General features: G+C 38.5%; 2 protein-coding genes across 6 annotated transcripts in view; one reads left to right on the forward strand and one right to left on the reverse strand.

Annotated features, from left to right (window-relative positions):
* LOC128865146 (scavenger receptor class B member 1) overlaps positions 1–4332 on the reverse strand; it is a 96903-nt gene extending 92571 nt beyond the window's left edge. Inside the window, exon 1 of the mRNA XM_054105187.1 lies at positions 4245–4332. The gene's annotated coding sequence lies outside the window, so the exon portion shown is untranslated. The remainder of the gene's footprint in view (positions 1–4244) is intronic.
* Positions 4333–4390: 58 nt separating this feature from the next.
* On the forward strand, positions 4391–26824 carry LOC128865143 (uncharacterized). 5 transcript variants are annotated; one of them, XM_054105173.1, is made up of 13 exons: positions 4391–4786; positions 4881–5005; positions 5086–5108; positions 5483–5520; positions 9200–10268; positions 10330–10461; positions 12543–14075; positions 14145–14405; positions 14468–14621; positions 18516–18623; positions 18705–19675; positions 23037–23108; positions 26577–26824. In XM_054105173.1, exons 4-13 carry the CDS (start codon positions 5501–5503, stop codon positions 26709–26711), a joined length of 4455 nt encoding a protein of 1484 aa, XP_053961148.1. In that variant the 5' UTR covers positions 4391–4786; positions 4881–5005; positions 5086–5108; positions 5483–5500; the 3' UTR covers positions 26712–26824. The 5 variants fall into 5 exon arrangements, with proteins under 5 accessions (XP_053961148.1, XP_053961150.1, XP_053961151.1 ...); XM_054105175.1 differs by lacking the exon at positions 4881–5005; XM_054105176.1 differs by lacking the exons at positions 4881–5005; positions 5086–5108 and having other exon boundaries at positions 18705–19139; positions 19206–19675.
* Positions 26825–26942: the final 118 nt, after the last annotated feature.

Raw genomic sequence — 26942 nt, forward strand, 5'->3', positions numbered from 1 at the left:
CGGTTTCAACAGGACGGTGCAACTTGTCACACTGCCAAAGTGACACTCGAACTTTTGGCTACCGTTTTTGAAAACCGAATAATCAGCCGAAATTCCGATATCAATTGGCCACCTCGGAGCTGTGATTTAAGCCCGTTGGACTATTTTTTGTGGGGAGCCGTTAAAGACAAATGCTATGCGAACCATCCAGAGACGATTGATGCTTTAAAACACGAAGTCGAAGTTGCCATTCATCAAAATAAAAAAAAAAGTTTGAAACAATATTGATTAGTTTTTTTTTATAGCCGATTCAAAAAGCAAATTTTACATGGCTCACCCTATATATGCAGTATGTCATCGTTAAATAATATTCTCACAAATTATGTATATAGAAAATTATCCAGGCTACTAAGTTGATATTAACATATTTTATTTACAGGTTGTGCACGAAGACATACTAGTGACACTGTACATTTGTAGTGTGTAAGTGTACGCAATTCTTCTCATTTAATTTTATTTTTCTCAACCTTCATCGCTTCCTTCATTGATAATGGCCGTATCATCATCATTTGTAAATATGTAACTTTAAAATATCTAGTGTTCAAGTTAGGGAGAAGGGTCGGTTGTAAAGCGAAGTGAAAGTACTTAATCAGAGCTCCCATATACATACATCCATACCAAACGTATTCATTTAAGTGGTGAAAATAGCGATAATAATGGAAATGATGAAGTACGCGAAGCCACCAAGAGATCGATGTCCCATTACCTAAGCATGACGACATTCTCTAGCGAATTGAGATCTAGCGCACAGTGATACGGCGTTGATATTTGCGAAAAAAATGCAGGGCATGTAAGGGATGATATAATACCTTTCAAATGATACCCTAGAAGCAAAAACCCAAAAAACAAAGCCAAATCAGTCAATATTTAGCAGTTTCTTTAAACCTACCGTCAAAAAAAAATAAAAAATTCAAAATTACGGAATAAAATTGTATTCTTATTTATGCAGGCCTTTTAAGCTTAAATCTTCTGAGCTTAAACTCTTCTATTGAAAAATAGAATTTGTATGCAGGCCTTTTAAGCTTAAATTCTTCTAGCATGTTATTTTTTGGAAAAAGGATTCAACGGATTAAAAATTTTATTAAATTTATTATTTAAATTTAATTTCATTTATAAAAAGCTTGTTTTTTGTAGGTACTTCCAAATCTATACAACTCAAGTAAATCGTAATATTTTTTTCAAAATATTTTAGCGAAATTCTTAAGGGGTTAGGGGTAGTGAGAGGCCTGAAAAAATTATGATGTTCAATAATTTTTCTTTGCTAGTCCATTGCTTTATTTTACAAAAATAAAAACATAGCATTAATACATCATATTTCGACTTAAGGGGGTCTTCTGGTCTCCAGCGAAAAAAAAATCGATTTTTTTTTTTGCATAATTTTGTTGTATGTGTATGCGAGAATACGCCACAGAAAGGATTTTTTGAAAATCGCATTTTTTCACATTTTTCTGGGCACCGAAGTGTACCCTCCTCCGGCCGTTTTCATCATAAACTTTATCTTTAAACGCGTTTCCCCGAAAATCGTGTTTTTTAAGCATTTTGGTCACACTTTTCATAGTAGTTATACTCCGATTTCAATGGTTTTGGTCTTAAAAGGTTCGGAAAACTTACCGCTAAGTTTCCCCGTGTACGATTTTTGAAATTTTTTTTCATTCCATTTTTATAACCTTTTAAAGTTCAAAAAATGAGCAAAAAAAAATTTTTTTTGCAAATTGTTGCATAACTTTTGAAAAAAATTTAAAAAAAAAATCTGTCACGGGAAAACTTAACCAGGGCAACTCTGAAGACAACGCATATCTAATTTTTGCTTTCTGATTACCCAGGTGGAAAAACCGTGACCAAAATGGAGACCTGTTTCGTTTGGAGGTGGACGTCTTCAGCGCCATTTCAAGATCGCGGGTGTTAATTTTTTTCAAAGTCAAAACCATTTTTTAAAAGCCAAGACATGTACCTTTAAAATAAAAAAATTTTTTTTTTAAATATTCACAGGATTTGTCACAATCAATCCCCAAAAAAACCCTTCATTTCAGGGCCTCGAGACCAGAAGACCCCCTTAACTTTAGCAAAATTTCAACAAAAAAAACTAATAATTGGAAGAGTTATCGCTGTTTGTGTGGAGCACGTTTTTTCAGAAGGCCCTTGCGGTGATCATCACAAGTCCTGGAGATTCATTTAAAATCATTCGGATAAGAGAAATTAGTTTTATTAATAGATAATCTTGTACCTGATCGAAGCTTTTTTTTTCAAAATTAACAATATGGCGGACTCACAAAATATTTTTTAGTTGTTCGAGAAAAAAACCGACAATTAATTGTTTAAAAAAATCGAAATTTTGAAAAAAAATCCTTTGATCAGGCACGAGTATTTTATGTTTTTCAAAAGCAGTATAAATTTTATTAAAATCTACCAAGCCGTTTTTAAGTTACAGTAATCACTAGTTCAAAAAACATAGTTTTGAGGAAAACGCATTTAAAGTTTTGCTATCGATTTATGTAGAGTTATACGAATTATGTAACTACTTACACTTTGTCATCTAATCTTGGGCCATATAATAGTTCTTCAGACGTCATAACAGTTTCCAAAATACCAATTTGCTCGATCTACCCTCTCGAGTGTTATCGTTAGCGCGCTTATCTGCCACTTTCATACGTGCACCATCCAGCTATATTATTTGCTCTCGAACGCTCCGGAGCGCCCGAGCGCCCTTTGTTAATTGTTGAATAACCCGAAAAGCTTTTGTCAGATTCAATTAAAATTTTCATACAATATTTTTAAGATATTATACTTTAAGAGAAGGCAAAAAAATTCTCACTACCTTTAACTCCTTAAAATAATAAATAATAAAAAATAATAAATCTTAAAATTCCAATGGAAAAACCATAGCGAAGTATGGAAGGTGATGTACTCTTATGGAGGTTATGTGTAGTTAGAGCACACCCTAAGTTTCAGCCAGTTCGGTATATTTTATTGTGTTTGCCATTCGTTTGAGCCGAGGACGTCGAGTTATTTTTCTTTTCCATCACGACAACGCATCAGCAAACGTCTCAACAGTTGTGGTTGCAAAATTAATGGAAATAGGATTCCAACTCGTTTCACAACTCCCCTATTCCTCAGATTTGGCTCCCACGGATTACTGTTTGTTCCCCAATTTGAAGAAATGGTTGGTGGGAAAAAGATTTTATTCAAACGAGGAGGTGATCGCGGAAACGAATGACTACTTTTCAGACTTGGGCAAATTCTATTATTCGGAAGGGATCAACAAACTAGAACAGCATTGGACAAAGCGTATAAGCCTAAAAAGGCGAATAAAAAAGGTTTGCCTCATTAAATAAATAAATAAAATAAATAAATAAATAAAATAATAAAAAATGAAATAAAACAATTAGTAGTTTTTGTACGGACTTTTCAAACAACCCTCGTACATATACGTATGAACTTGTACATAAATATCATAATTGCAGTGTCCATCCTTCTTTCGGCGATCTTTTTCTCCAATTTATGGAGTGCGTCTTGATTTTGTTCTGCAAATGGAAGAGAGTACAGTTTTAATCCGCTTTCGAGCGAATACAGCGGTCCGAGTTGCTTGATGTCATTTCGAAAATGAAATGTGGAAGAAGGGTAAGATGTTGGTATATGTGCAAAAAACATTAGGTCGCAAAATTTACTCCTGAGTATCAAAATTAAGTCAAATATAAAAATTTTAATTTTTTGAGTACTAAAAATAATAAGCGAGACCACTAAATTGTACAGACAATGATGGGAGATTTTGTTTGGTTATCATACGAGAAGTGAGAAAAAATGCACATCTCTTGAGAACTTAGAGGGTTAAAATGCTCCACAAAAATAATCGCCGTTGTTTTTTACCATAAACTGCTGAACACATCATATACCGTAAATGTAGGGATCGTACAGTTTCCTATGTTGCTTTACCGTGAGAATGTGCAACAGGTTGAAAATATTGACCTCCCCTCTAAAATAATATTCGCCGATATAAATCGATTTGGTTTTTGCTGCCCTCTACCAGAACCATGTTGGATTTACCGTAAGAATGTGTAAAAGTGGGAACTTTGTTTCCCCTAAAAACATGTGATACTTAAACTTTCAAATCGCCGATTTTTTTGTAATGTAATTTTTTTTGGTGTTCTTTCGCTTGTTTTTTGTGTTGCACAGCGTAGTTTAACGTCGAAATATTGAAATGTACTCACCTTTATTTTACGTTTTGTAACTTTCTCCTTCAGCTACTTGTCTCTTTGTTATCCATGTTATAAATTACCACTAACCCTGTTTCACTTAGCAGTAACAAATTCCTGCGAAACATTTCTGTGTTAGTTCGTTTTAGCTTAGCGGCTCGGTTGCACCATAAGTTCTCAGCATTTTAGATGTAGATAAGTAGAAAAAATAAGAAAATCTAGTTTATTCTTTGCAAGCAAAGATATTTACTAGTAAATGTGTGTTTTAAGTAAAAAAATATATATATTTAACATCAAAATAATGGAAATTAAGTAAACTTAATTTATTAAAAAATAATAAAAAAATTAATAAAAATCAAGTTTTTATTGCAAAAATCAACACTGATAAATTTTTCGAATAACTAATTATAAAAAAAAAAATATTGATATTTTAAAATCGACCAACCGCTCTGAAACTGAATTACAGTTAAAAATATTAAAAATTGCGAGTAAGGCCGATAGCGAGACTACATTTTATAAAATAAAATAACTATACAAAAAAAATAGAGGAGTTTAAGGTTAGTTTTACTTGCTTTGGTTTTTTGTTTTTGCTTTCAATACAATAAATGTTCTCCTTTACAACAACAAATTCTTTGCCCTTTATGTTTACAGTTTACAGTTAGAGTTACAGCACTAATGCCGCGCAAATAAATACTCTCTCTCGCCATTTGCTTGTGCCCTTTAAGTCCGTTTCGTCTGTTTAGCATTTTATTCTAACGGAGTTGAACCTGTGAATTGTGGGTAGAATAATGATTGTTAAAATTTGGCGGGATTTTTCCTCTTATTAAACAAAGTATGATTTGTTTTTTGTTTACAGGTGCGGGTTGTTGAAAAAATGCGGTAAATAAATTAAATTTTAAGTTTTATAAAAGAAAATCTAAATTTTCATTTCCGCTCAAAAAGCAACTAATTGCATTCGTTTTTATTTATACTCGTGTGCATGTATGTATGTATTTATGTATATGCGAAATCGTACAAGTAAATATTATATATTTATTAGCATATGTCGAACTGTATTGTTGTTTTCTAATCTCCCAAATTAATTGGTAAAATAGGTTATTTGCGATTAAATTTAATTAGGACAGTAGGCAGTCAGTATAACAAACTTAGGTCACCCATATGTTTTATTTATTATTTTTTATTTATTTTTTTATGATTTATGATGGCTTTGCTCTCAATTACTGCACTAAAAAAAAGTTACGTTTTATTTTCAGAAATAAGAGACTTGCGAAATGAGTGACAAATTTTATGGGTAAGTTGACTACAAAACCGCCTAAGCGATTTTTTTGAATTCCTAAATTGCTATTGCAGCTTTATTAGATTATTAGAAGATGGGGAAGCTAAAGGAAAAAGAAGATGGTAAATTGTAGCTTAGCTTTTGGGGTTATCGATATTACATAAAGACATACAATGGAAGTACAAGGTGGCCCTATCGTATGATTTATAATTTTTGCAAATTGCGTCATACGTCAATAATTTTTGATACTTGTTAACCAAACAGTTGCAGTATACAAACAGCTAAGCAATAGGCTGCGTAAAGATCAAAATAAAAATTTCCATCACTCAAAATCATTTATTTAATAAAAACAGTTATTCAAAAAAGAAATTGGATGATTAATTTTGCGCCACATTGTATAACTTTGCCTCCGCCGTTTTTGACTGCAGTGAAAAATATTTTACAGTAAGCAACTTACACATCAGTGAACATAACCACAATACCGTTTTATTGGATTTTCAAATTTCTTCATGAATTTATTCCCGTTCAAAAATGCTACTTTTTGTGCAAAATTCTCATAATTTGCGGGAAGTTTTGATTTTCTGCTTCCATTCAAAGAACGCAGCGGTTGAGGCTGAATAAATAGCTCATAAGCCGAGATAGCAATTAGTGAAAAAATAACAAAAAAAAAACTATGTCTCGTATATGAACGCCTCAAGAGTAGCCAGGCCGAATGTTCAAAGCCTTAAGTTTATGGGTTGGACTAACACCGTGTGATATATCGCATGATATTATATGGATTATTAAAATTTAGCTAAATCATCACAGGCGACCAGTATTGAGAGCAATTAATACCCTTGAGACAAGTCAAACAAAATAATAAATAATTGGCACTTACACTTCTGTTAGGTATTTGGCCGAGCTCCTTCTCTCATTTTTGGAGGATCCTACAGTTTTAAACCGACTCCGAATGGCAGATATTTTTTATGAGGAGGAACTTTTTTATATCAGAATTATACTAGGAGGTTTGCCATTGGCTGCTTGAGACAAGTACTGCAGGAAAAACGGATCCAGTAAGAAAAGAGGCACGACAAAGCTATTTTTCAGCATGATAAACTGGACCTCATGCCGCAATAGAGTATTTACGCCTCTTAGAAACATTGAAATGGGGATTTTTATCTTTCCCGCAATACTCTCAACGTCTAGCTCTTTCCGAGTATCCTCTGCTTCGATCGATGGTGCATGCTCTGGCTGAGCAGCAAATCCATCCTTATGAAGAAGTTGAATAATTAATCGATTCATGAAACGCCTTCAGAAGTTTTTCCGATGCCGAATACGTGCGTGCGATGGAAAAAGTAATGGCAAAGAATGTAGAGTTCTTTAAAATGCTAAATACGCTTTAAATTTCAAGGGAAAATTGGCACACAGAAGTGGATGCCTACAAAACGAGCTGTTTAAAGGCTTCAACATCTTCTTTAGGCATCGAAAAAGGTTGACCTTGCATTTTATTTTTTATGTTTGGAAAAAAAAATTAGAAATCATTAGGGCTGTAAAGTGGATGACCCATTCATTCGATCGTTTGAGTGCTCAAAAATTCTCGTGCATGAGCCAATACGTGAGAGCTCACACTGCCTCGGTGAAGAATGATTCGTCTGCGGCAGTTGGTTTTACTTCACTCACCGAAGACTTCTGGCAAAGAACTGATTGTGTACCACTTAGAATTGACTGCTTTAAGTTTCTCGAATGGTACAGTTGCGATATAAACAGATTTTCCCAAAAAACAGACAACCATTTGCTTAGAGGTGCTTCTTCCGCGAATAACTTTTGTTGGATTAAGCTCGACTTGGAACCCCCATACTGTCGATTGCTGTTTATTTTTCCAGCTCATATGCATAGGTCAAAGATTCGACATTATACTCGTAGACATGCTTTGAAGCACCGCGGCTGAATTTCTTTTCAACGTTTCTTTACACCAATCGACACGAGTCCGAGCTCTTTTTTGGACAATTGTCTAATTATGTGGTATTCAACGAGAACCTCTTCTCGACAAACAAATGTTCATGCAATATTAAATATGTGCTGGCCTCACTAATGCCCAAGGTTGCCTCCATCTCGTCATATGTCACATGAAGATTTTGATTTATCAATCGATTATTTTTGACTCAACAACAGTTTTTGGACGGTCTTTACGAAAAACTCATCCTGTAAGGATCGACTGTTACATTGGAACTCATTGTACCAACGATTCACAGTGGCTAAGTGTGGTACTTCAATGTGTCGAAAATCGTAATAAATCATCACAGGAAAATTTTAACAAGTTAATTCGATCTTTTGGGCGAGACTTTGAACTCACTGAAAAAATAATAAATAAAGCTCTTACACGTTATATACTATATACATACATACATAAATTTACCTGACAGATAGTATTAGCAGACCAGAGTCAAATCAGATGATCACCATATTTATACTGACGGCTCAGTGATGGACAATGGCACTTGATCGGGAACAATTATCCTTAAACTGCTCCCAAGCCGATGTAGCAAAAACTATAAGACTAATGGACTTACCTCTGACAAACCTTACCATTTTGTTAAAAGTCAAGCAGCGATAAAGGCACTGGTCTCAGAGCACATCAATTCAAAATGTGTTAAAGAATGCAGGAGGTCGCTCTCGCTTATCCAACAAAACAACACCACACTTTGTTGGGCTCTCGGCCACTCTGGAGTGGAGGGAAATGAAAGAGCGGGTGAGTGTGCAAGAAAAGGCTATCAGCTTGACCTTCAGCGAGTGGTGGAGGACATAAGCATTCCTCTAAACGAACTATACACTGCGAACGACTTGAGCGTAATCGCGGAAACCAATAGGAGATGGTCTGCAAGGTCTTCAAAACGCTCTAGCAAAAACTGAATCTTAAAAGGACAAAATGTCTGCTTGGATTCAACAGACAAACTACCAGCTTCCTCACAGATATAATAACGGGTCACTGCGCTATTGGCATCCTAGGCAGTAGAATAGGTTTACCTCAAAATGACTTTTGCAGGAGTTGTGAAGATAAAGAAGAAATTGAGACGACCACGCTTACAAGACAATATCCTTTTCATGAAAATTTCCATGACCGAATTGCAAAGTGGTTGCCCTATGCCCTCGATAGCCTCACAAATTCCATCCCTGAGGTATTGAATCGACCCTGGGCTGTTGACGATGACCTTCTCTTTCACGTGGCTCCAAAGAAAAAAGTCAGAAGGTGTACAATCACAAGATTTCGGTGGCCAATTGTAATCACCTCTTCGAGAAATAACACGGTCCGGAAACTTTTCTCGTAAAAGATCAATGGTTTCGTTGTTTGTGTGGCACGTAGCACCGTCTTGTTGAAAATAAACGCTGTCCAGATCAATACCATCCAATTCCGGTATTAAAAAATCGTTAATCATCTCTCGATAGCGCAATCCATTCATCTGTAACACCTGTTATTGGAAAACCCGTTAGAAACTTGAAGTTAGAAGCTTTGAACAACATCAAGATGCTCTCCACAAATAGGAGGAGGAGCTTGGTGAAGCCCCTACAGAAGTGTACGCGCCAATTATTTCTTTATTTTTATATGAGAAAACGCTTCCGAAATCTCACTTCAATTCCTACTTAGACGCCAATTATAAACACAACTTTTATTGCAATTATTATAGATTAAAATACCCACATTTCTCTGCCTCTTCAGTATCTTCCCAGCCGACGATGCAACTTACTCCAACTATGGTGCTATTCTACACCAACAACAACAGTCAGCTCAAACCAATCAACCAATTCTCCAATCTGGTCTAAACACACGCAGTACTGAAGCACCCACTTTTTATGGCTCCACCGGCAACATCAACAGCGTCAACGCCGCCACTGCTGCTACCAACACAGCCGCTTTCGAGGCTGCCACCCCTTACAGTCGACTGATTGGGCCAACTTTGCGTTACTTCGGCGGTGGTGGTAACCAACCCAGCCTTGGCCAACAACAGCAGTTGATGTACAATAACAGTCTTATGTCGCATTCTGGCACATTTCCACATGGCACACTTTTAGGCGGTGGCCCCCGCTACAGTGGTGCGGGCGCCCCCATGTCAGGCAGCTACAATCGCAATCGCTATATGCCGTACAGTCGCACAGTAAGCGCCGCAGCCACCGGTTCGTATCCACAGAGTGCCAGTTTAGCATTGCAATCAACTATGCCAAGAGCCGTCGGCAGCCTACCCGTTAGTACAGTTATGAATACGAATGCACAGCAAGCGTACGCTACATATCAGCAATTCGCTACGATTTACCAAAACTACCCCAATCTCTTTGGTGGTACGCCACTTGCCGGTATTACGACGGCGGCCGAAGTAGCGGCAGGAGCAACCACAACAAGTGACAGCGGCATTGGCAAAACAGCGAACGCAATAGCAGGAATTGATAGGCACGTAACGGCGTCGGTAGTCAACGGTGTTACGGCGGCGAACAGCGCTGGAACGCGCCGAAGTATTTGTGGCGCTACAGCAGTCGCTGTTGCTACGGATGCAAACTCGAGCGCGATTTCGGAGAATAACGGAAATGCAGCGCTGAATGGTGATAGCGGCTGTCAAGTATGCACCTCTTCTACCAATCAATCAGTGACTCTACAAATCACCAATCTGGATTATACAATGGAGGAATCAAGTTTGCGTAGCTTTCTAATGGGACAATTGAAGCCGATAACGCCAGTGCTGTCGTTGGCATTTGAAGGCAATTCCTATGCCAAAGTTACTGTACCCGATATGTTTGTAAGTATACTCTGTGCCTAAGTTTAGAGCATTCCATAACCAGGTACGAGTTTATTTACAGTTCGCCAAACAAGTGGTCTCTAATTTGCATCGTAAAAAAATCGGCCATAAACGCATGTTAGTCTCGTATACGCGCGACTCTTCACTCACGGAAATCAACACGCTGCGTTGTCAAGTAGCAGGACTACTTAAGGTGAGTCGCCGTCATAACTTTACAGTAGAACTTTTTCCTAGTGTATGTTGTAACTAGGTAGTATAATCTGCTGTAGCTCCAAACAATTCTTTTTACTTAGCCAAGTCTACAGTTTTTTCTTGTTGTGGAAGCAATGATCAACTTTCGTGAAGTGACGACTTTTTCTTTCTTCAATCTGAAAACCTATGGTGTGACTCAAATTGAAGTAATTTAAGAAAATATTTTTGGAGATGTTTGCCACCTGTTACGAACTCTTGGCTTCCAGTCAAGAGACAGTTGATGGCATAGCTGTGGGCCACAGCACGCCATCAACTTTAAATCAACCATCCACATCCGCTGATGCCAAGGGGCAAAAGCGTCAAAATCTAAAAAAACAGGCCCGTCCAGTTATGAGCTTTACCAGAGGCCTGTGGCTATTCTCGGCAGAATAAGCAAAAAATGAGGTCGAAGGTAAACCTTATCCAAAGGACGCGGCCGATAAGGCAAGGTGCCAAAAGGTGGTCGACGAGTACCTGCCCAGAAGGCAGAAGCCGCGAAACACAATCGATCACAAGGCGAAAGCGAAGAAGCACAAAGTGTCGGTTCACACCGCTTCAATGCCCAAACCAACCAAACGCACATTTATGGAGGTGGCACGGGATCACCTGCAAATTGTGTTGATAGATGAAATTACAAACCTTGGCAAACCTGTATTGGAGAAGTGGTTCGAAATCGGGGCACGGCTGTCTCGTATCGTCGTTCATCACGTCATGGCAAACCCGGAGGGTGAAGTGCCAGGATTTGATTCAATGGAGGTGGTCCGTGGATACAGGGTGATCAAATGCGACGATCAGCTCTCACTTGACTTCCTACAAACAGTTGTTGGAAAGATCCAGAACGACTGGGTGGAGATCCCACGGCGGTCGAGGACTTGCATCTGGATATCGAACATGGAGTTCGAAGCCAAACAGCTGATTCCATACCTGCAAGCTCATAACTGCAATGTTCCGATGGATGACTGGATTATCATAAAAGCGGAGGCTCCGCAAAAGAACAGCGTAACATTCCTCCTCCAAATAACAGAGGAGAGTATCGAGCCACTGCGAAAAGTGGACAACAAACTTCGGTTCGGTGTGAGGAAAGCGCAACTGAAGATATTCCGCGCTGCAAATCCGGAGGATCAGCAGGGCGAGGTTGACGACGCCAAATAGTTGCTCATAGGTATGGAACTTGACGACGCCGCTTCCACCAAAACCGATGGCGCTAACCATCCAGCCACTTGCTAAACAGCACATTCGGTAAAATGAACATAGTAATGAATACTATTCGGGGACCCCCAAAATTACTCAAAGAGTGTATGCGTTTTTCTAAAATTTCCTTTTTTTATCACGCGCGTCCGTTTCTGCACTTTGTAAATTTTAAATATGTCAAGAAAACGAAAATCTGATTAGTGGAAACTAGCTGAAAACCGGAAGCTATGAAGATAGCGAAAAATGAATTTTTTTGGTGATTAAACGTGGGGTTAGCAACATCAATCTTAACTCTCAACTTGCAGCTACCGATGGAAAGGAGAAAATGTGCTGATTCAGCGATTGACGCTTGCACTCGTTGGGTGGTTGGCCTCCTCCTGTTTGTGGTGGGCGCCTTGATATTTTCGCACAAATGGAGGGACATATTGCCCTCTTCTTATGCCACCCCAGGTAGCAGCCAATTACACCTACTGGCAAAAAATAACGTCCAAGAACAATTTTTAAATAGGGTTGGATTGAATTTCAAACATCTTTGTTTTTTCTATGGCCTACTATTTGTAGCTCACTTTAGACTTGGTACTCCTAATAAATTGTTCAACTAAGCCCCAAATGAGAACCCCAAAAATGTTGTTCATCCGCTGGATTGGCATAAAAAAATAATACGAATTATTTGTTTCTAATATTTTTCTAATTTACTGTTTTTAATTTATTGAGGCGTAGCAACGCATGCCGAGTATTAGCTAACCAAATATATTTTTTAACTGGCCAACACATCTTGTGTCTGAACTCATGCATTCCAAGCTCTAAATCTCTCACAAGTTATGCCTTTCCAATCTCTCTTCACTAATGTAGGACGTGCCATATTACACTTTGCCTATGTATAAGTTCCGTGAGCTCTTTCAAGCACGTTTCAAGACATCGATTAGCGTGTTAGATCTCTATAAAATGTCCGACATTTGCACGATTAACGCCGATAATAGCGAAGAGAAATTTATTAGTCTACAAACGGCTGTCATAAATTCGCTAGAGAACTCACCGTTGATGGAAGGTCTACAGCACAGTGTACCCTATTGCACTGTGCATTTTAAGCGTGAACAGCATAAGGGCTGGGCTGAGCAAGACATTGAACCATTGCCGAATGTTTGGATGACTATATCTGAAATACAAAACATCATCTATCCGCTGTTGAAAGATCACACTGGCGATATACCAGTCGCTTCGTTGGTGCATTGTATTTCTGGTCAGATTAACACTGAAATAATACCAAATGAAAACGGTGTCAACTTGGAGCATTTGGTATGCTGTGTACAAGGCATACAGATACAGGTCAACAACTTTGGCATCAAAATACTCGGTTGGCTCGAGATGGATAAGGAGAATTACAATGCTTCGCTTAACTCGAACATCTTTGCCGCTAGCGCTGCTTCAGCATCACTCGAACGTAGTCTATACGCGAAGTCTGCGTGCGCTGTCAGTGATCCGCTATATCAGATTTCACGTGAAGTTATAGAGTTGGTGAAGATGTCACCGAAGTCTACTATGAAGTTCAATCGCTTCATACCAGCCTATCACAATCATTTCGGCAAGCAGTGCCGTGTAGCCGACTATGGTTACACCAAGTTAATTGAGTTATTCGAAGCGCTTGCCACTGTTGTACAGATCATCGGCGATGGCGAAAACAGGCAGATCACTTTGACGCATCGCACACAACTACGACGCTTTACATCCGATTTATTGCGCACAATGCGCGCACACAACAACAAATCGGTGTTGTTATCTCAGTTGCCTACAATTTTCGCACAAGCACAGAATCGCAACTTCGATGTGACCGATTATGGAGTGTGCGATATACGCGACATCTTGGACGGTCTGGCTAATTCGAATGTGGTAGTAATGTCACGTGTGCAAAATGGCGATGATATGATCATCTCGATGCCGAAGCGTAAGCAAACCAGCGTTGAGTTGGAGAAGACTATATTATTTGCTGGTGAAATGGTGGAGCTCTTCCGAAATGCGCCACAATATACGATATTATTTCAGAAATTTGTACGTTCATATCATTACCATTTTGCATATCAGTGCCGCTTGAGCGACTATGGTTTTCTGAAGTTGGCCGATCTTATGGAGGCCATACAAGGTGTTGTCGAAATGGAGCAGACAAATGATGAGGATAAAAAGATATACTTGTCACCGAAAGTTGCACGTCGCGTCTTTGCGGAGCAGTGTGAGGAACTAGTCAGCGATGTGACGGGTATGGCGCAAACTAGCATGGAGTTGGATGAGATGCTGCAGTTGCATAAGAAGAAATTTGGCTATCAAATACAACCACAGACGCTGGGTGTGTCTAGCATTGCCGAAGGTGTTGAATTGATGCCTTACATAGAGGTGAGTTAAAGTTGAGCGCGTGTTAAAAAAGGAAACTAACTGAAATATGCACATAAATGCCACTTTCAGTTGATGGAGAAAGAGAAGGCGCTGTGGATTATCTGTCATCGCCAGGATGCTGCATTCCGGAGCCAATGCTACCGCGCTTGTAAACTCATCTTGGCACACGAAGCTAATTTGCACACCGGCAGCAACGATTCCAGCTCCAGCGATGCAAAAGAAAAAAGTAGTAAACATTTCACAATAAGCGCTTTGATTGATGAGTTCAACAAGAAATATGAGGATCACATCAATGAGAGTAAGGTTAAGGCTATGAAACACTTGATTGAGGTAAGTGGCAAATGACATTTTTCAATGGGTAATGCAAAGATTTGCAAAAATTATGTTTGCAGATTTTTAAGGAAGAGGAAGTGAATTTTGTGCGCAGCTCAGGTTTTCTGAAGTTCCTGCTAAGTATTATACGTTTAGTGGAAAAGAGGAATACAGTTTTGTTAACCGAGATTAAGAGCACATTGCATTGCAACATTACAACCACCTTTGAGTTTGGTAAGTTCATTGAGGATCGTGAAAAAAATTATATTTTTAGAAAAAGTGTGTTCAGAAATTATTAATGGCGACTTGGAAATTTGTTAAAGTAAAAAAAAAATGTCTTTATTGTTTTTTAAAATATTTCCATGAAGGTTTATACACTTTTGCTTGCATTTGAAAGAATTTGCGAAGTACCAACTTTGGTCACGGTGATTGACTATATTTTGGAGTTTATATGATTTAAAAGCATCAACCGATCCGGTTATTAAAGGGGTTATTCTTGGTGGGTGAGGAAGAGTTCAAAATGCCTTCCCACTTACAGCGGCCGTCATTTACTGCGTTGTCTGGTGTGACCAATAAAAGAGGAGGCCTTCTGGGAAGACACCCTTCCCGGGACTATTTTCTGCATTACTTCGGGAAGCCCATAACTGCAACCATGGTAGGTAGGTAGGTAAGATGGCAAGAGTACCCCAGGTACACTACAAGTAGCATTTAAGTGCCGTTTTGATACCATAATGTGGATCACTACCTGTGAAAGGATTTAGGGAGGAGAGAAAACCGTCAACAGCCATCCAGTGCTGTTGATGTAGCGGAGGAGAGAAAAGGGATCTAGGCTGGAGAATTTCATCAAGTCATCCCCAAAGGGCACTGCAACCATAAAAAGGAAAAATTCTATTCACCCACGTTGTAGTCAGCTTCATGCTTTGGTCTCATCTTCTTGTGTCTCTACGTCATTGCGAGTCAAAGCGCCTAGTTGGAACTTTACGACGGACGATTCATCAATTCAAACGTTCAAAAGTTCACCTGTTTGAGTCGATGTGTGAGAGTTTACATTGCATTGGTGGAGAGTGTTTCGCCTTTCGCAATTGGTTTCTCATGCTTTTCTGAACACTTCTGGCAAATAAAGGGCGGTATACTCTTCAATATTTACGCCCCCTCGTAGCTTTAAGGGCTCGGTATTCGAAGTGCGAAGCGAGCGACATCAGCATGAGTCTCTGGGACGGAAATTGTTTGTGTTTCAAAAATCTCTATAAAGAGTACCACAGCGGATTTGATGAAGCGAATTTTCATTTCGGCGGGTATAAAGGATGATCAATTTAGAGGTATCGGATTTTAAATTTAAATAAAATAACGAAAATTCAAATTTATAGGGGGAATCCTCACTATTTTTGTGTAGAACCATTCATGACATTTATTTTTTAAAAAGAAACCCTTTCAAATGTTTACCGCAACTGCGCTGTAATTCGGCCATCCGTAAACACCATTTTTGTATGACTCGTTGGAGCCCTTCGGTCGGTATCTCGTGAATAACTTTAGTAATGTTGGCGTCCAATGCTTCAATCGAAGCTGGTTTATCCACAAAGCATTTAGAATATACATATTCAAACAAATAAAAGTCCAAGGGTGTGATAGCACACGATCTTGGTGGCCAATCCACTGATCCGAGACGAGGGATAAATCGCTCACCGAAACCACGACGCAGTAAATTCATTGTTCCACGGGCTGTATGCCAAGCAGCGCCGTCTTGTTGGAACCAAATGTTGTGGAGATCATGGGTTTAAATTTCTGGCATAAAAAGTCGTTTATCATGGCGCGATAGCGTTCACCATTCTTTGTTACATTGGCGCCAGCCTCGTCTTAGACCGCACCAAATGGTTGTTTTCAATGGATTTAATGGCTGTAGCTTCGGGTCGGTCTTCAGCGCAAATACGGTAATTTTGCTCATTGACATAGCCATTAAGCCAAAAATGGGCCTCATAGTTGAACACCATAGGTTGGCCTGAGCGCGCGATGAACACTTTTCACAGAGCGTCGATTTTCGTAACACAATTATACAATTTATAAACCTTGTTGAGGCGTAAGTCTTTCCATGATGAAATATCAATGAATATTGAAACAAATTATGTACTTAGTTTGGGAATCGGAAAGCCCACACGTAATTGTCGAGAAGCCAACACGCCCTCATAGAGTGCCAGTTTTCTGCGGGTTTTGGTGCGGTGGCATCATTGCCACATTTTTCTTTGAAAACGCTGCTGGCAACACCACTTTGGTCAACAGCGAGCGCTGTAGAGACATGATAAACGATTTTTGTTGCCAGAAATTGAAGATAAAGACTTGGACGTCCTTTCGTTTCGGCAGGATGGCGCGTCATGCCACAAAGTTCATTTCACAATAGGTCTTTTACGCGGGAGCTTCGGTAATCGTGTTATCAGTCGTCCGGGCGATGCCAATTGATTACCTCGTAGCTGCAATTTGACTCCGTAAGTCTTTTTTTGTGGGGTTCCGTAAAGTACCGATGTTATGCTAAGAATCTATTAAGGCTCCAGGCTCCTAAAGTGAATATCGCGCAAGCCATTCGTGAGATAGAGCCAGACACTGTCACCAAAGTCTTAGAAAACTGGATTAACATAATGCGTTACTACTAAGCCAGCCGAGTCAGTCACTCGAGTACTTTCCAATAATATGCTGGAAAATGAATGATTGGATTTTTTTTTTTTGTTTTTTTTTTTGTAAGAAACCTGCTTTGCTCTGAATTCATATATTACATTCGATGAAAATCTGCTTAAGTCAGTGAGGAAAACCATAGTTTTAGAATATATTTGGATTCATTTACTTTCATTTCGGAACCGCACAACAAGACCAGCAAAAAAACAGAACTCCAGAGTAAATTCTCTGTTGTTAAAGAGCTCTGATATTTCTTTTCCAATCTGATATCTAATGCAAGGCAAGAACTCTGGTCCCATCTTCTGGATTGGATTCTACCCTAGACGGGAGATTTCTGCTATTTTAGCTATACTCCACAATATGGTCCGGTATCTTGAGAATTCCAGATACTTCCGCTTGGAGCAACGAAGTTCTCTCCCAAACAAAACTATGCGTTATCTCTATTACTTTTGTCATAAAATCCAGATATTGAAAAGGAATCAGTTTCAGAGCTTTGATTCAAGACGCTATGTGATGGTCTTTTTGGTCCTAGTCAAATAGCGGAAGTTCGAACCGTTGTTTTCAACTGTTGGTTTTGTTCTCTTTATCATTTTGGGTGATTGTAGAGTTTCACGCCACGTCGATTTCGAAAAGATTTCATCGCGAAGACTGGGCACTTGTCTCACTCATTTCCACAAACAGGTGTTGAAGTCAACAGGTAAATTTTTCATATTATTATGAGGTAGGCTCCAAGTATCCATAGAATCGATTTTTAGACTTCTTTTCTGTCGGAGAGTAGACGCAGTCGAATGAAATTTCGAAGAATATCACTTTATGATGAGATGCTAATTCTAAACAAGAACTCTAAAGGTTTGCGAATTTCAACCGTCAGGTAAAGTGCGTTCAGATGTATATATATTTTATTAGACATTTAACAGATGTACTTATAGTTCCTTCATCTCCACCCCACTCCAGAGCGCGTCAGTTCGTCTGTTTTAGACATTACTGGGCCTCAAAAGTCGGTGCTTAATAGTTACTAAAGCTACCCAAAAAATAACAGAGATCTACCTCTGCAGATAGCTAAAATTGATGTAGCTACCGGAATTTCGACCTTAAATCTATGTCATTTGAACCAAATCCTGATATCGACAGATGTGAACACCTAAATTGCTAGTTATTGCAGTGAATCGGTACATCTCTCGATCCAAATGTGTCCTTTTAGATGCTCCGCACCCGATGGACAGGTGTCGTTTACGCGGCATGAGGAGCAGATATGATCTTCTAGAGTTCCTCTGTGAATTGACATGAATAACTTGAATAACAAGAAAAACATTTTTCGGACTCAAGAGTGCAAATAATTGAGGTCGCTGCGCTTTCAACTTTTGCTCAAGTTCTTCAATTTTTCATGAACACTCATCACACCTCCGCCCCAATTTGTATTTTGGCGAAAGTTTAGGTTTTAAGTTGTACACTTTGATCTTCTTACAGGATTTCCAAATCTGTTCTCCGTTTTGGCTGCTCACAACGACATTTTTGTGGTGAACGTGGGTCTGACCCAAGAGCGCAGCGAAGTTTCATTGCACCCAAATTGTGAACGTGAGTAGCTGAGGAATTATACACACTTATGCTCAACAAGTTCCAAAATATAATTTCCGTTTTATTTTTATTAATTTTTAGTTCATTTAAGCGCATTTATAAATCGTTCTGGTATATTCGGTTCAACAAAAATGCAAGCAGCCAAACAAAAAGTGCCGCGCCCTCTTCGATTGCCACTTAGCGAGAATAACCATTGTCGCAGTTACGGCCTCCAGGGGCCACCGGCAAAAACGCGTGCGCTGTCGACGACCAACGAGAACAGTAACTATCAACTGGTGCAAAGTTATAAAAGTAAGATTTCGAGCGCCGTTTTCCAGCCACCTATGAAAGTACAACGCACCAATGCAGTATTAAAACAAAAACCACAACTGCAGCCATCACAATCGGTACCGCTACAGGCGCCGGCCCAACAGCTGTCACAACAACAACTGCAACAGGCTATGCATCAACAAATGCAAACTCTTGCCTATGAGTCAAATAATTTTGCACCACTGACGGCGCAAATGAACTATAAAGGTAACACTTCCATCTATTCAGTCGCCTCAAACAACTCGAGCTTAAACACGTCTGCTTCGAGCGCAGCTCACAATAACGACAGTTCATGCAACTCCTCCTTCGGCGCCATAAACACATCACTGAATTCGTCGAATTTATCACTGTCCGAGTTGAACACAAGTAGATCACAATTTAAGCTTACAGAAGTGCCACAGGCGCCAAGTACAACTATGCCGACCAATTTGGGTGCAACAACAAAACTTTGGGATCGACGACTTGCTTCGATGGCTTACCAACAGCAATCAATAATGGCTGAGAATGCCACGGCATTGCCATCACTTATCATGTCCGCGTCAGAAAGCGTGGCTATGGACGCGCATCGGCAGCAACAGCATCAAGCACAACAACAACATCATCCTCATCAACCAGCATTCCAGCCGGCAATGGAGCAATCGACGCCATTTATACAGGCCAAAATCAAGCGGGAGCCTTCCTATGACACCCTGCATATGTATCCCATGTTCGAACCTCCAAAGCCAGATACACCACCATCCAATGTGAGTTATAGCATTACAGTTTAGTATTTTTGTATGTGTATATGTACCTTCCAAGTCAGTGCTATTGGGTTGCTAGAAACTGGTATCATAGCCCCTTTTCCTAGCGTCCATCCAGGTTAAAGAAATTGGCATAAGATCTTCGCCAAGGAATCTAGCAAGGTATCTTAAGAATAAATGTAAACCAAGATCAGTGACTGGGGTTCAAATCCCTGCTCTACACCTTTTTTCACTGCGCCCAGATTGATCTAATGTGCGCCCTTAAGTGCTTAATTTTTAATATTTAGTATTGCGAGGAATCGAACCAGCTTCTTCTTCTTCTTGATTGGCGCGATAAGCGCCTACGCGATTTTGGTCGAGTTAAACAAAGCGCGCCAATTCGAAACACCTAGTGAAGCCAAGACCTTCTCCACCTGATCTTTCTAACGCAGAGGAGGTCTTCCTCTTCCTCTACTACCACCAGCTGTTACCGTATCGAATACTTTCAGAGCCGGAGCGTTTGTATCCATTTGGACAACATGACCCAGCCAACCTAGCCACTGGATCTTTGTTCGCTGCACTACGTCTATGTTGTCGTAAAGCTCATACAGCTCATCGTTTCATCGTCTGCGATACTCGCCGTCATCAACGTACAAGGGTCCAAAAATCTTCCGCATAATCTCGAACCAGCTCCTTAGAAGGGAGCATTTGTAAGTCTTTATTCTCTTGTAAGAACGTGCCCAGGATTCTGTGTCTCCTATGACCTAATGCTTCACAGTTGATGGTTAAGTGCTCCATGGACTCCACTTCATAACAGCAGAACCTGCATAAACTGGTGCTAGATGGTCCTATTGTATTCAAATGTTTATTGCATGCAAATTGGCCTGTAAGTGCTCCAAGTTAGAGCAGATTTTGGTCTGCTAGTATTAAAGTTCAGATACTTTTTGGAGTGATTAAGGCCGTTTGTGTCATTCCAGTATTCCTTTGGATCCTTTTTATTTGCATCCATTTTCTGGTTTCCTGATTTAGATTGTTTTTGTTAAAGCCAAAAAAATGGGGTTGGTCCAATAAATGGCGCTTCCGCCCCTTTTTCGACATAGAAGTCTGCTTTCTTGTTTCCTGTGTTCCTCATGTCCTGATTATGAAATCACGGAAATCTCAACCAGAGTCGCCAGTTTGTTGAGTGCATTATTACACTCTAAAAGAACTTTTGAATTAAACGTAAAGCTATTTAAGGGTTTGAGGACTGATTGACTGTCCGAATGTATTTTAGATTTTACTTTTTTGAACCTTCTTTTGGATATGATTGCCACTGTTTCCATTATGGCAAGGAGTTCCGCATGGAAAATTATGCTATCTGTATTCAGTGTTAAAGATTTATGTGCTCTAGGCCCACTATTCCTGCTCCTACCCCCTGGAGCGTTTTGGATTCATCTGTATAGCATTTTTGCAAGTCATCATGTAGGCATGTTGGGCTAGTGGAACACTAGCGGGAGGATAACCTTGCATCTCTTAGTAAAATTGAGTATGGGTTCCGTGTGGTCATTCGCCTGGGCCATCCATGCTGCATGTTCAACCCTGTTTAGGATATTGAGATTTCCAGTAAGATCTCCTGGTTTAAATTTAGTCTCTTTTTTAGTCAGAAGTTACAGAATTTAGTCTGACGTTTTTTCTCACAAAATATAGAAAACTGTTAAGCAATCAGCTGTTGAGCTACTGTCAAAAGCAGAATAGCGTTACTGTGATGTGCACCACCTTCTGTCATTTTTAATGGAAATTTGGAACGCGAAATTATTTAATTTGCCAAGCAGATCGCTGCATCTTTCGAAGGGCTTAACAAGTCGTAAATTGGAAGCGTGCACTGCTTGCGTACTACCAGCATTGCCTCCCATTAGCAACCTTTTCACATAAGAGCAAAACTCATTGCAAGAGGTAACAAGCCATCGTGAAAGGATTTTGAAGGGGAGCTCTTTAACGGCTCTGAGCGAATTTGACAGGAACAGCTGATAGGCTGACGGCACTTGGGGTGTGTTCACAAAAAAAATGAGATTGCGTTGGTGAATACGAAAAAATCAACCAATGACCCTTCGTTGCCGTCTGAACAACGACTGATTGTACGAGTATGTGAAATGATCGAGCACATTTCGGCTGGCAGTAAGATTGTGTTAGTGATACACGAAAACAAATCGACGCAACCTTTACTCATGTTGCTTCGTTGCTATATGAACAACGATTGAGTGTGGAGGAGTGTGTGAAATGATCCTGCACATTTCGGCTGCCGAGTCCCCTAATGACGTGGCAGCCAAAGTTCCCCTCTCAATTGTCTTTTCCACCATAGTTAAAGAGCAAACCTTGAAATCTCTCATCCTTGCTAAAAAGCCTTGTGAGCTATCAATCTCAATAAAAATAGAAGCTGTAAACGAGCTCCATTAGCGCTCCCGGTATCCTTCCCCTAAGATATTCAGAAATTATTTTTTCCTTAGCATTTCTTTTGAACAAAAGTTTCCACCTCTATTTCATGGCTGGAAAACTGTTTTGTTTTTGCTTTCCAACACTTTTTACGACTGCGCTCTCGTTACCTTATTTTAGAGAGTTATTTTATTGTTATGGCTATTCTCAAAGGCTATTTCTGCTATGAAAGAGATTTTCATAAAGAAACAGCTGTCATTCAGAGGTGGCATACAACTAGGCCCATTTCCGATAGAACAGCAAAGCCCGTACCCCAAATTAGAGGATGAAGTTCAGACTAAACCCTTTTCCGGGATGTACGCGTTAGCGGAAATTTTAATAATTTCCAAATGTTTTTGAAGTGTGGAATTTTTCGTACTTAATCGACATATGTAGAGATCTCGCCATGGATGAAAAAATTTGTAGGCAGTAAAATAAAAAATTTACAGCTCATAGTAACTAAAACGAAAAAATGGTATTTAGCTATTATATCGGGTGTTCTTTTAAGAGTTTGAAAACTTAAAATGGTAATACAAAATCTGGTAGATAGTTTCATGACATTTAATTTTTGAATATGAGTTACATGGTCCATTCGATTAGTTCAGTTTTTGACTACCTTTCCAATAAATCTGAGTTATCTAAATGATCCCAATCAGCACAAATGCGACGCAAACGATATTCATTTTGCTTCAATTCTTGCACGAGCTGTATTCTGCAGGCACGTAAGCCAAATCCTTACGTAAAATTTTGCCATTCTCAGCTGTGAAAACATATTTATCGATATCGATAATTCTCATGCAGCTAAAATAACACCCGATATGTGCATAATATCCTTTACGAATACTTCAATTTTGTCTCGAACTCTTAAAAATATTTACTTGTTACATAAACCTGCGAAGTCATTGATATGATCTTTCAATTCACGCTGTCTTTTTAGAATATGCCATTTTGGATAGATCCCATTTGGGCCCATAACCCCACCGAAGATGCAGCGTCACAAAATGCTTTGGTAAGTATCGTGAATGGGATGGATATGTACAGTGTGTCTAATGCCTGTTGCAAAGGAAATTATTGAGAAACTTTGACAACTTATTTTTTTCTTATTTAATTTTAATAAATTTTTTATAAAAATATATTTCTTTCTCTTACAAAAACCCAGTCTCAAACTTTATGGAAATAAAAAAAAAATTGTTTGTTTAATTAAAAAAAATTAATTAAAAAATAATGCTGTGATGCGATTTTTGAGACGCTCTAAACTCGCACTTTATTATGCCAACATTTATTGAGCTATAACCGTTCCGATTAAAAAGGTTGAAATTTTGATGAAAATTAAAAAAACAATTTAATGAAAACAAAAAAATGTCTTTTGAGATATAACCGTTCCGATTAAAAAGTTTGAAATTTTGATGAAAATTAAAAAAAAATTTAATGAAAACAAAAACATTTTTTTGAGATATAACCGTTCCGATTAAAAATTTTGAAATTTTGACAAAAATTAAAAACGCAAAAATTAAATTAAACAAAATTTTTTAAAATTTAGTTTTCATCACAATTTCGAACGGACCGACATATGCAACCATTCGCCCAAAAGGAAGATTCATCAAGATACTACGTTTACCCAATTCCGTTATGAATTTGGCTTAGGCCATAAGACTTTTTTCAATGTGATTTGAAATTTGAGGTCTTCTATAAGTAAAAGTCCTCGAATCGTATCTTTAGATACATTAACACCACCTTTCCTTAAGGCGGAGCCTGGTTTATGAGGTCTAAAAATTGCATCTCTTTGCGATTTTTTTTTTTAAGGAAAAAATTAATTTAGCACTGCAAAGTTTTTATCTTTTAATGAACATTTAAAAAGTATAAAAAATTTTTGTACTGGTTAAAATAAGTTGAAAAAAAATGTTTAACATAGAAATTAGTAGAGCGCTGCAACGCTGGAGTTTCCAACTGGCGTACAAGATACGGCTCGTAATTATTATCTAAAGCAAAAAATTCAAATGGATTTCTAATTATCATGATTTTTTATTCTAGATGAACTAGAAAACTGAGAGAAATTCCAAAATTTCAACTTTTTGGAGGTTTTAAAGAAAAAAATGCCTTTCTATAAAAAAAAAATTCAATTTAACTTGGTATAAAAATCTTGAATTTTTTTTTATCTATTTTGTTAGGTCAAATAGAAGAGAATTTAATACTGAAGGGAACAAGCTATGATTCATTTCAAAAGGTTCATTAGTTTTTTTTCATTCATGTACGCCAATTCAAAGAAATCATAAAAATGAAAAGTCGAGAAAAGAAGATAAAGTTTGTACTATAGCTGTCCGGTCACAGCGTAACTACCTAACGCTCGCCTACCTTTGGCTTTGTATCTACGGAAATATTGAGAATTAGGCTCTGTAACTTTGTGTGAATATTCTGAAATATATTAGGAAAAAAAAAAATTGATTTTTTTGACCTTATAAACCAGGCCCCCCTTAAAATTGCTTTGTCACAATGATCTTCTGATCATGCTTTGGAGAGGTATTTTTGGGTCTCGTTCAGAGAAGTTATCGACGTTTTTAACTTCGGTATACCATTGTGCCCATTTATTTATGAACGTCTGCGACTTCTTCAAATATTTTGCTATACTTGCACGTGACATTTTTGGACCTATAAGGTGTGTTTATAGGAACACTGCTTACAAATCGTTTTCCATCGCGAAACTCATTTTCTAAAAACAACGTACGTTTTCTGAATTTCTCACAAAACTAACAAACTGCACAACGCTTTACACCATTTTAGCAGCATTTAAAGTTTTTTTTATAATGGAATTATATGTTTGAATTTTGTCACTCACGCTTCTATTAGACAGTCTGTATATTATTAAATTTAAATAAGAATCAAATAAATTCCCAAAACTTATCAATAAGTCCCTGTGCACTCTACCTGTATGTAGTATCTAGTCATCTTATTGGGACCGAGCAAAATTTTTTCAGTTTTAAGTATATTAAAAAAAAGATTAGTATAATATTTCTATATTAAATAAAAGTAACAGGTGGCGCTAAAGTAATCCTCCTATCAGAAAATGCTATAAATTTTGCGATTGGCCCCTAATGTCAGTTCTGTTGTGACATTTGTGTAGTAAATACATGCCAAATATAGTACGTTAATAAACAATGTTACGCTACACTGCTCCAGAACGCGGAATATTGCTGACTATTTATTTGACCAATATTCGGTCGGTGACTTTGGCACAACGTGAATTTCGTCGCAGATTTCCTCGCCGTCCAACGCCTACTGGTGAAACACTGCGACGTTTAGCCGCTCGCCTCGAAGAGACTGGCACAACACGAGATGCTGCCAGGCGTGGCAGACCCCGGAGTAGCCGTTCTGCAGAGAATATTCCTGCTGTAGCCGAGGATGTCATGGAAGCGCCGTCGACATCGACCAGACGACGTGCCACGCAAATGGGTATCAGTCGACGGTCTTTACAGCGAATTTTGTTACAAGATTTGAAGATGTTTCCGTACAAAGTGCAGACGGTGCATCAGCTGTTAGCTGCTGACCACCAATCGCGTCTAACATACGCTCAAGCCATCCTTAATCACCACCAAGAGGAAGATGATTTTTCATCAAAAATAATCATCACTGAAAATCCGCGTGTAACCCACGAAGAGCCATTACACCCGCTCAAAGTCACTGTATGGTGTGCTTTTTTCGCTGGAGGAGTCATCGGACCTTTTTTCTTCGAAGACGTCGCGGGCCAAACAGTTACTGTGAATGGTGAGCGCTACAGAGCAATGATCAACGAGTTCTTTTTACTGCAACTTGATGAATTGGGATTGGAAAACATGTGGTTCCAACAGGACGGTGGAACGGCATACACTGCACGTGCCACAACCGATATGCTGAAGGATGCATTTCCCGGGCGCCTAATCTCCCGTTTTGGCGATTTGCACTGGCCAGCAAGATCGCCTGATTTGACCGCTCCAGACTTCTTTTTGTGGGGCTTTTTGAAGTCGCGGGTTTATGTCAACAAGCCTCAGACTCTTGCAGCTCTTAAAGACAATATCCGTCAAGAATGTGAGGACCTATCGCCGGAAGTTTTGGCCAAAGTGATGGAAAATGCCATAAAAAGGGCTCAAATTGCAATCAACTGTGGCGGCGGCCATTTACATGACATCATATTCTCGACTTGATGTAAAAAAAATTAAAAGACCAAATAAAAATAATCCACAAGAAGAATCAAAGTTTTTCATTTTTTTTTAAATTACAACCAAAAAACATCGCAAGGTTACTTTTGCGCCACCTGTTATTTTTAATTAATTTTCACCTTAATTACCAACAAATCATTGGCGCTCTCTTTAGAATAAATCTCATTAAGATGAATTTAGGTACTGCAATTTTCATAATCATGGTTTTATTAAAAATTAGAAAAAAATGCTATTATTTTATAAAAAAAAAGACCAACTCATTTTCCTTGTATTCCCCTCTTCTTTAGCTCAATATCAAATTACCGGAATTAAAATCATTTAATGTATTGCCGATGGTTTTGTCACCCTATACCCTCTCTAAGGCCGAAAATATGAAGCAAAAGTTATTCAATTTTGAAAATCATGATAGAAAAATAGCCTGAAAAACTTGCAAGCAATTAGAGTGGAAATTTGGTCTTAAATTAAAATTTGTGCGTCGATAAGTTTGTCTAGAAAATTCGATTAGTTTAAGCCTTTTATTTATTTATTTCTTTTTTTTTTAATTATAAGGAAATTGTAATGTTACCGCGCGACATTGAATTGAATTGTTTCGTATGTGTAACAAATATTGAAGCGCTGAGATAAAAATATTGTTATTGTAATAAATATCTCGA

The sequence above is a fragment of the Anastrepha ludens genome, chromosome 5 (genome assembly GCF_028408465.1).
Source record: "Anastrepha ludens isolate Willacy chromosome 5, idAnaLude1.1, whole genome shotgun sequence".
Classification (NCBI taxonomy): domain Eukaryota; kingdom Metazoa; phylum Arthropoda; class Insecta; order Diptera; family Tephritidae; genus Anastrepha; species Anastrepha ludens.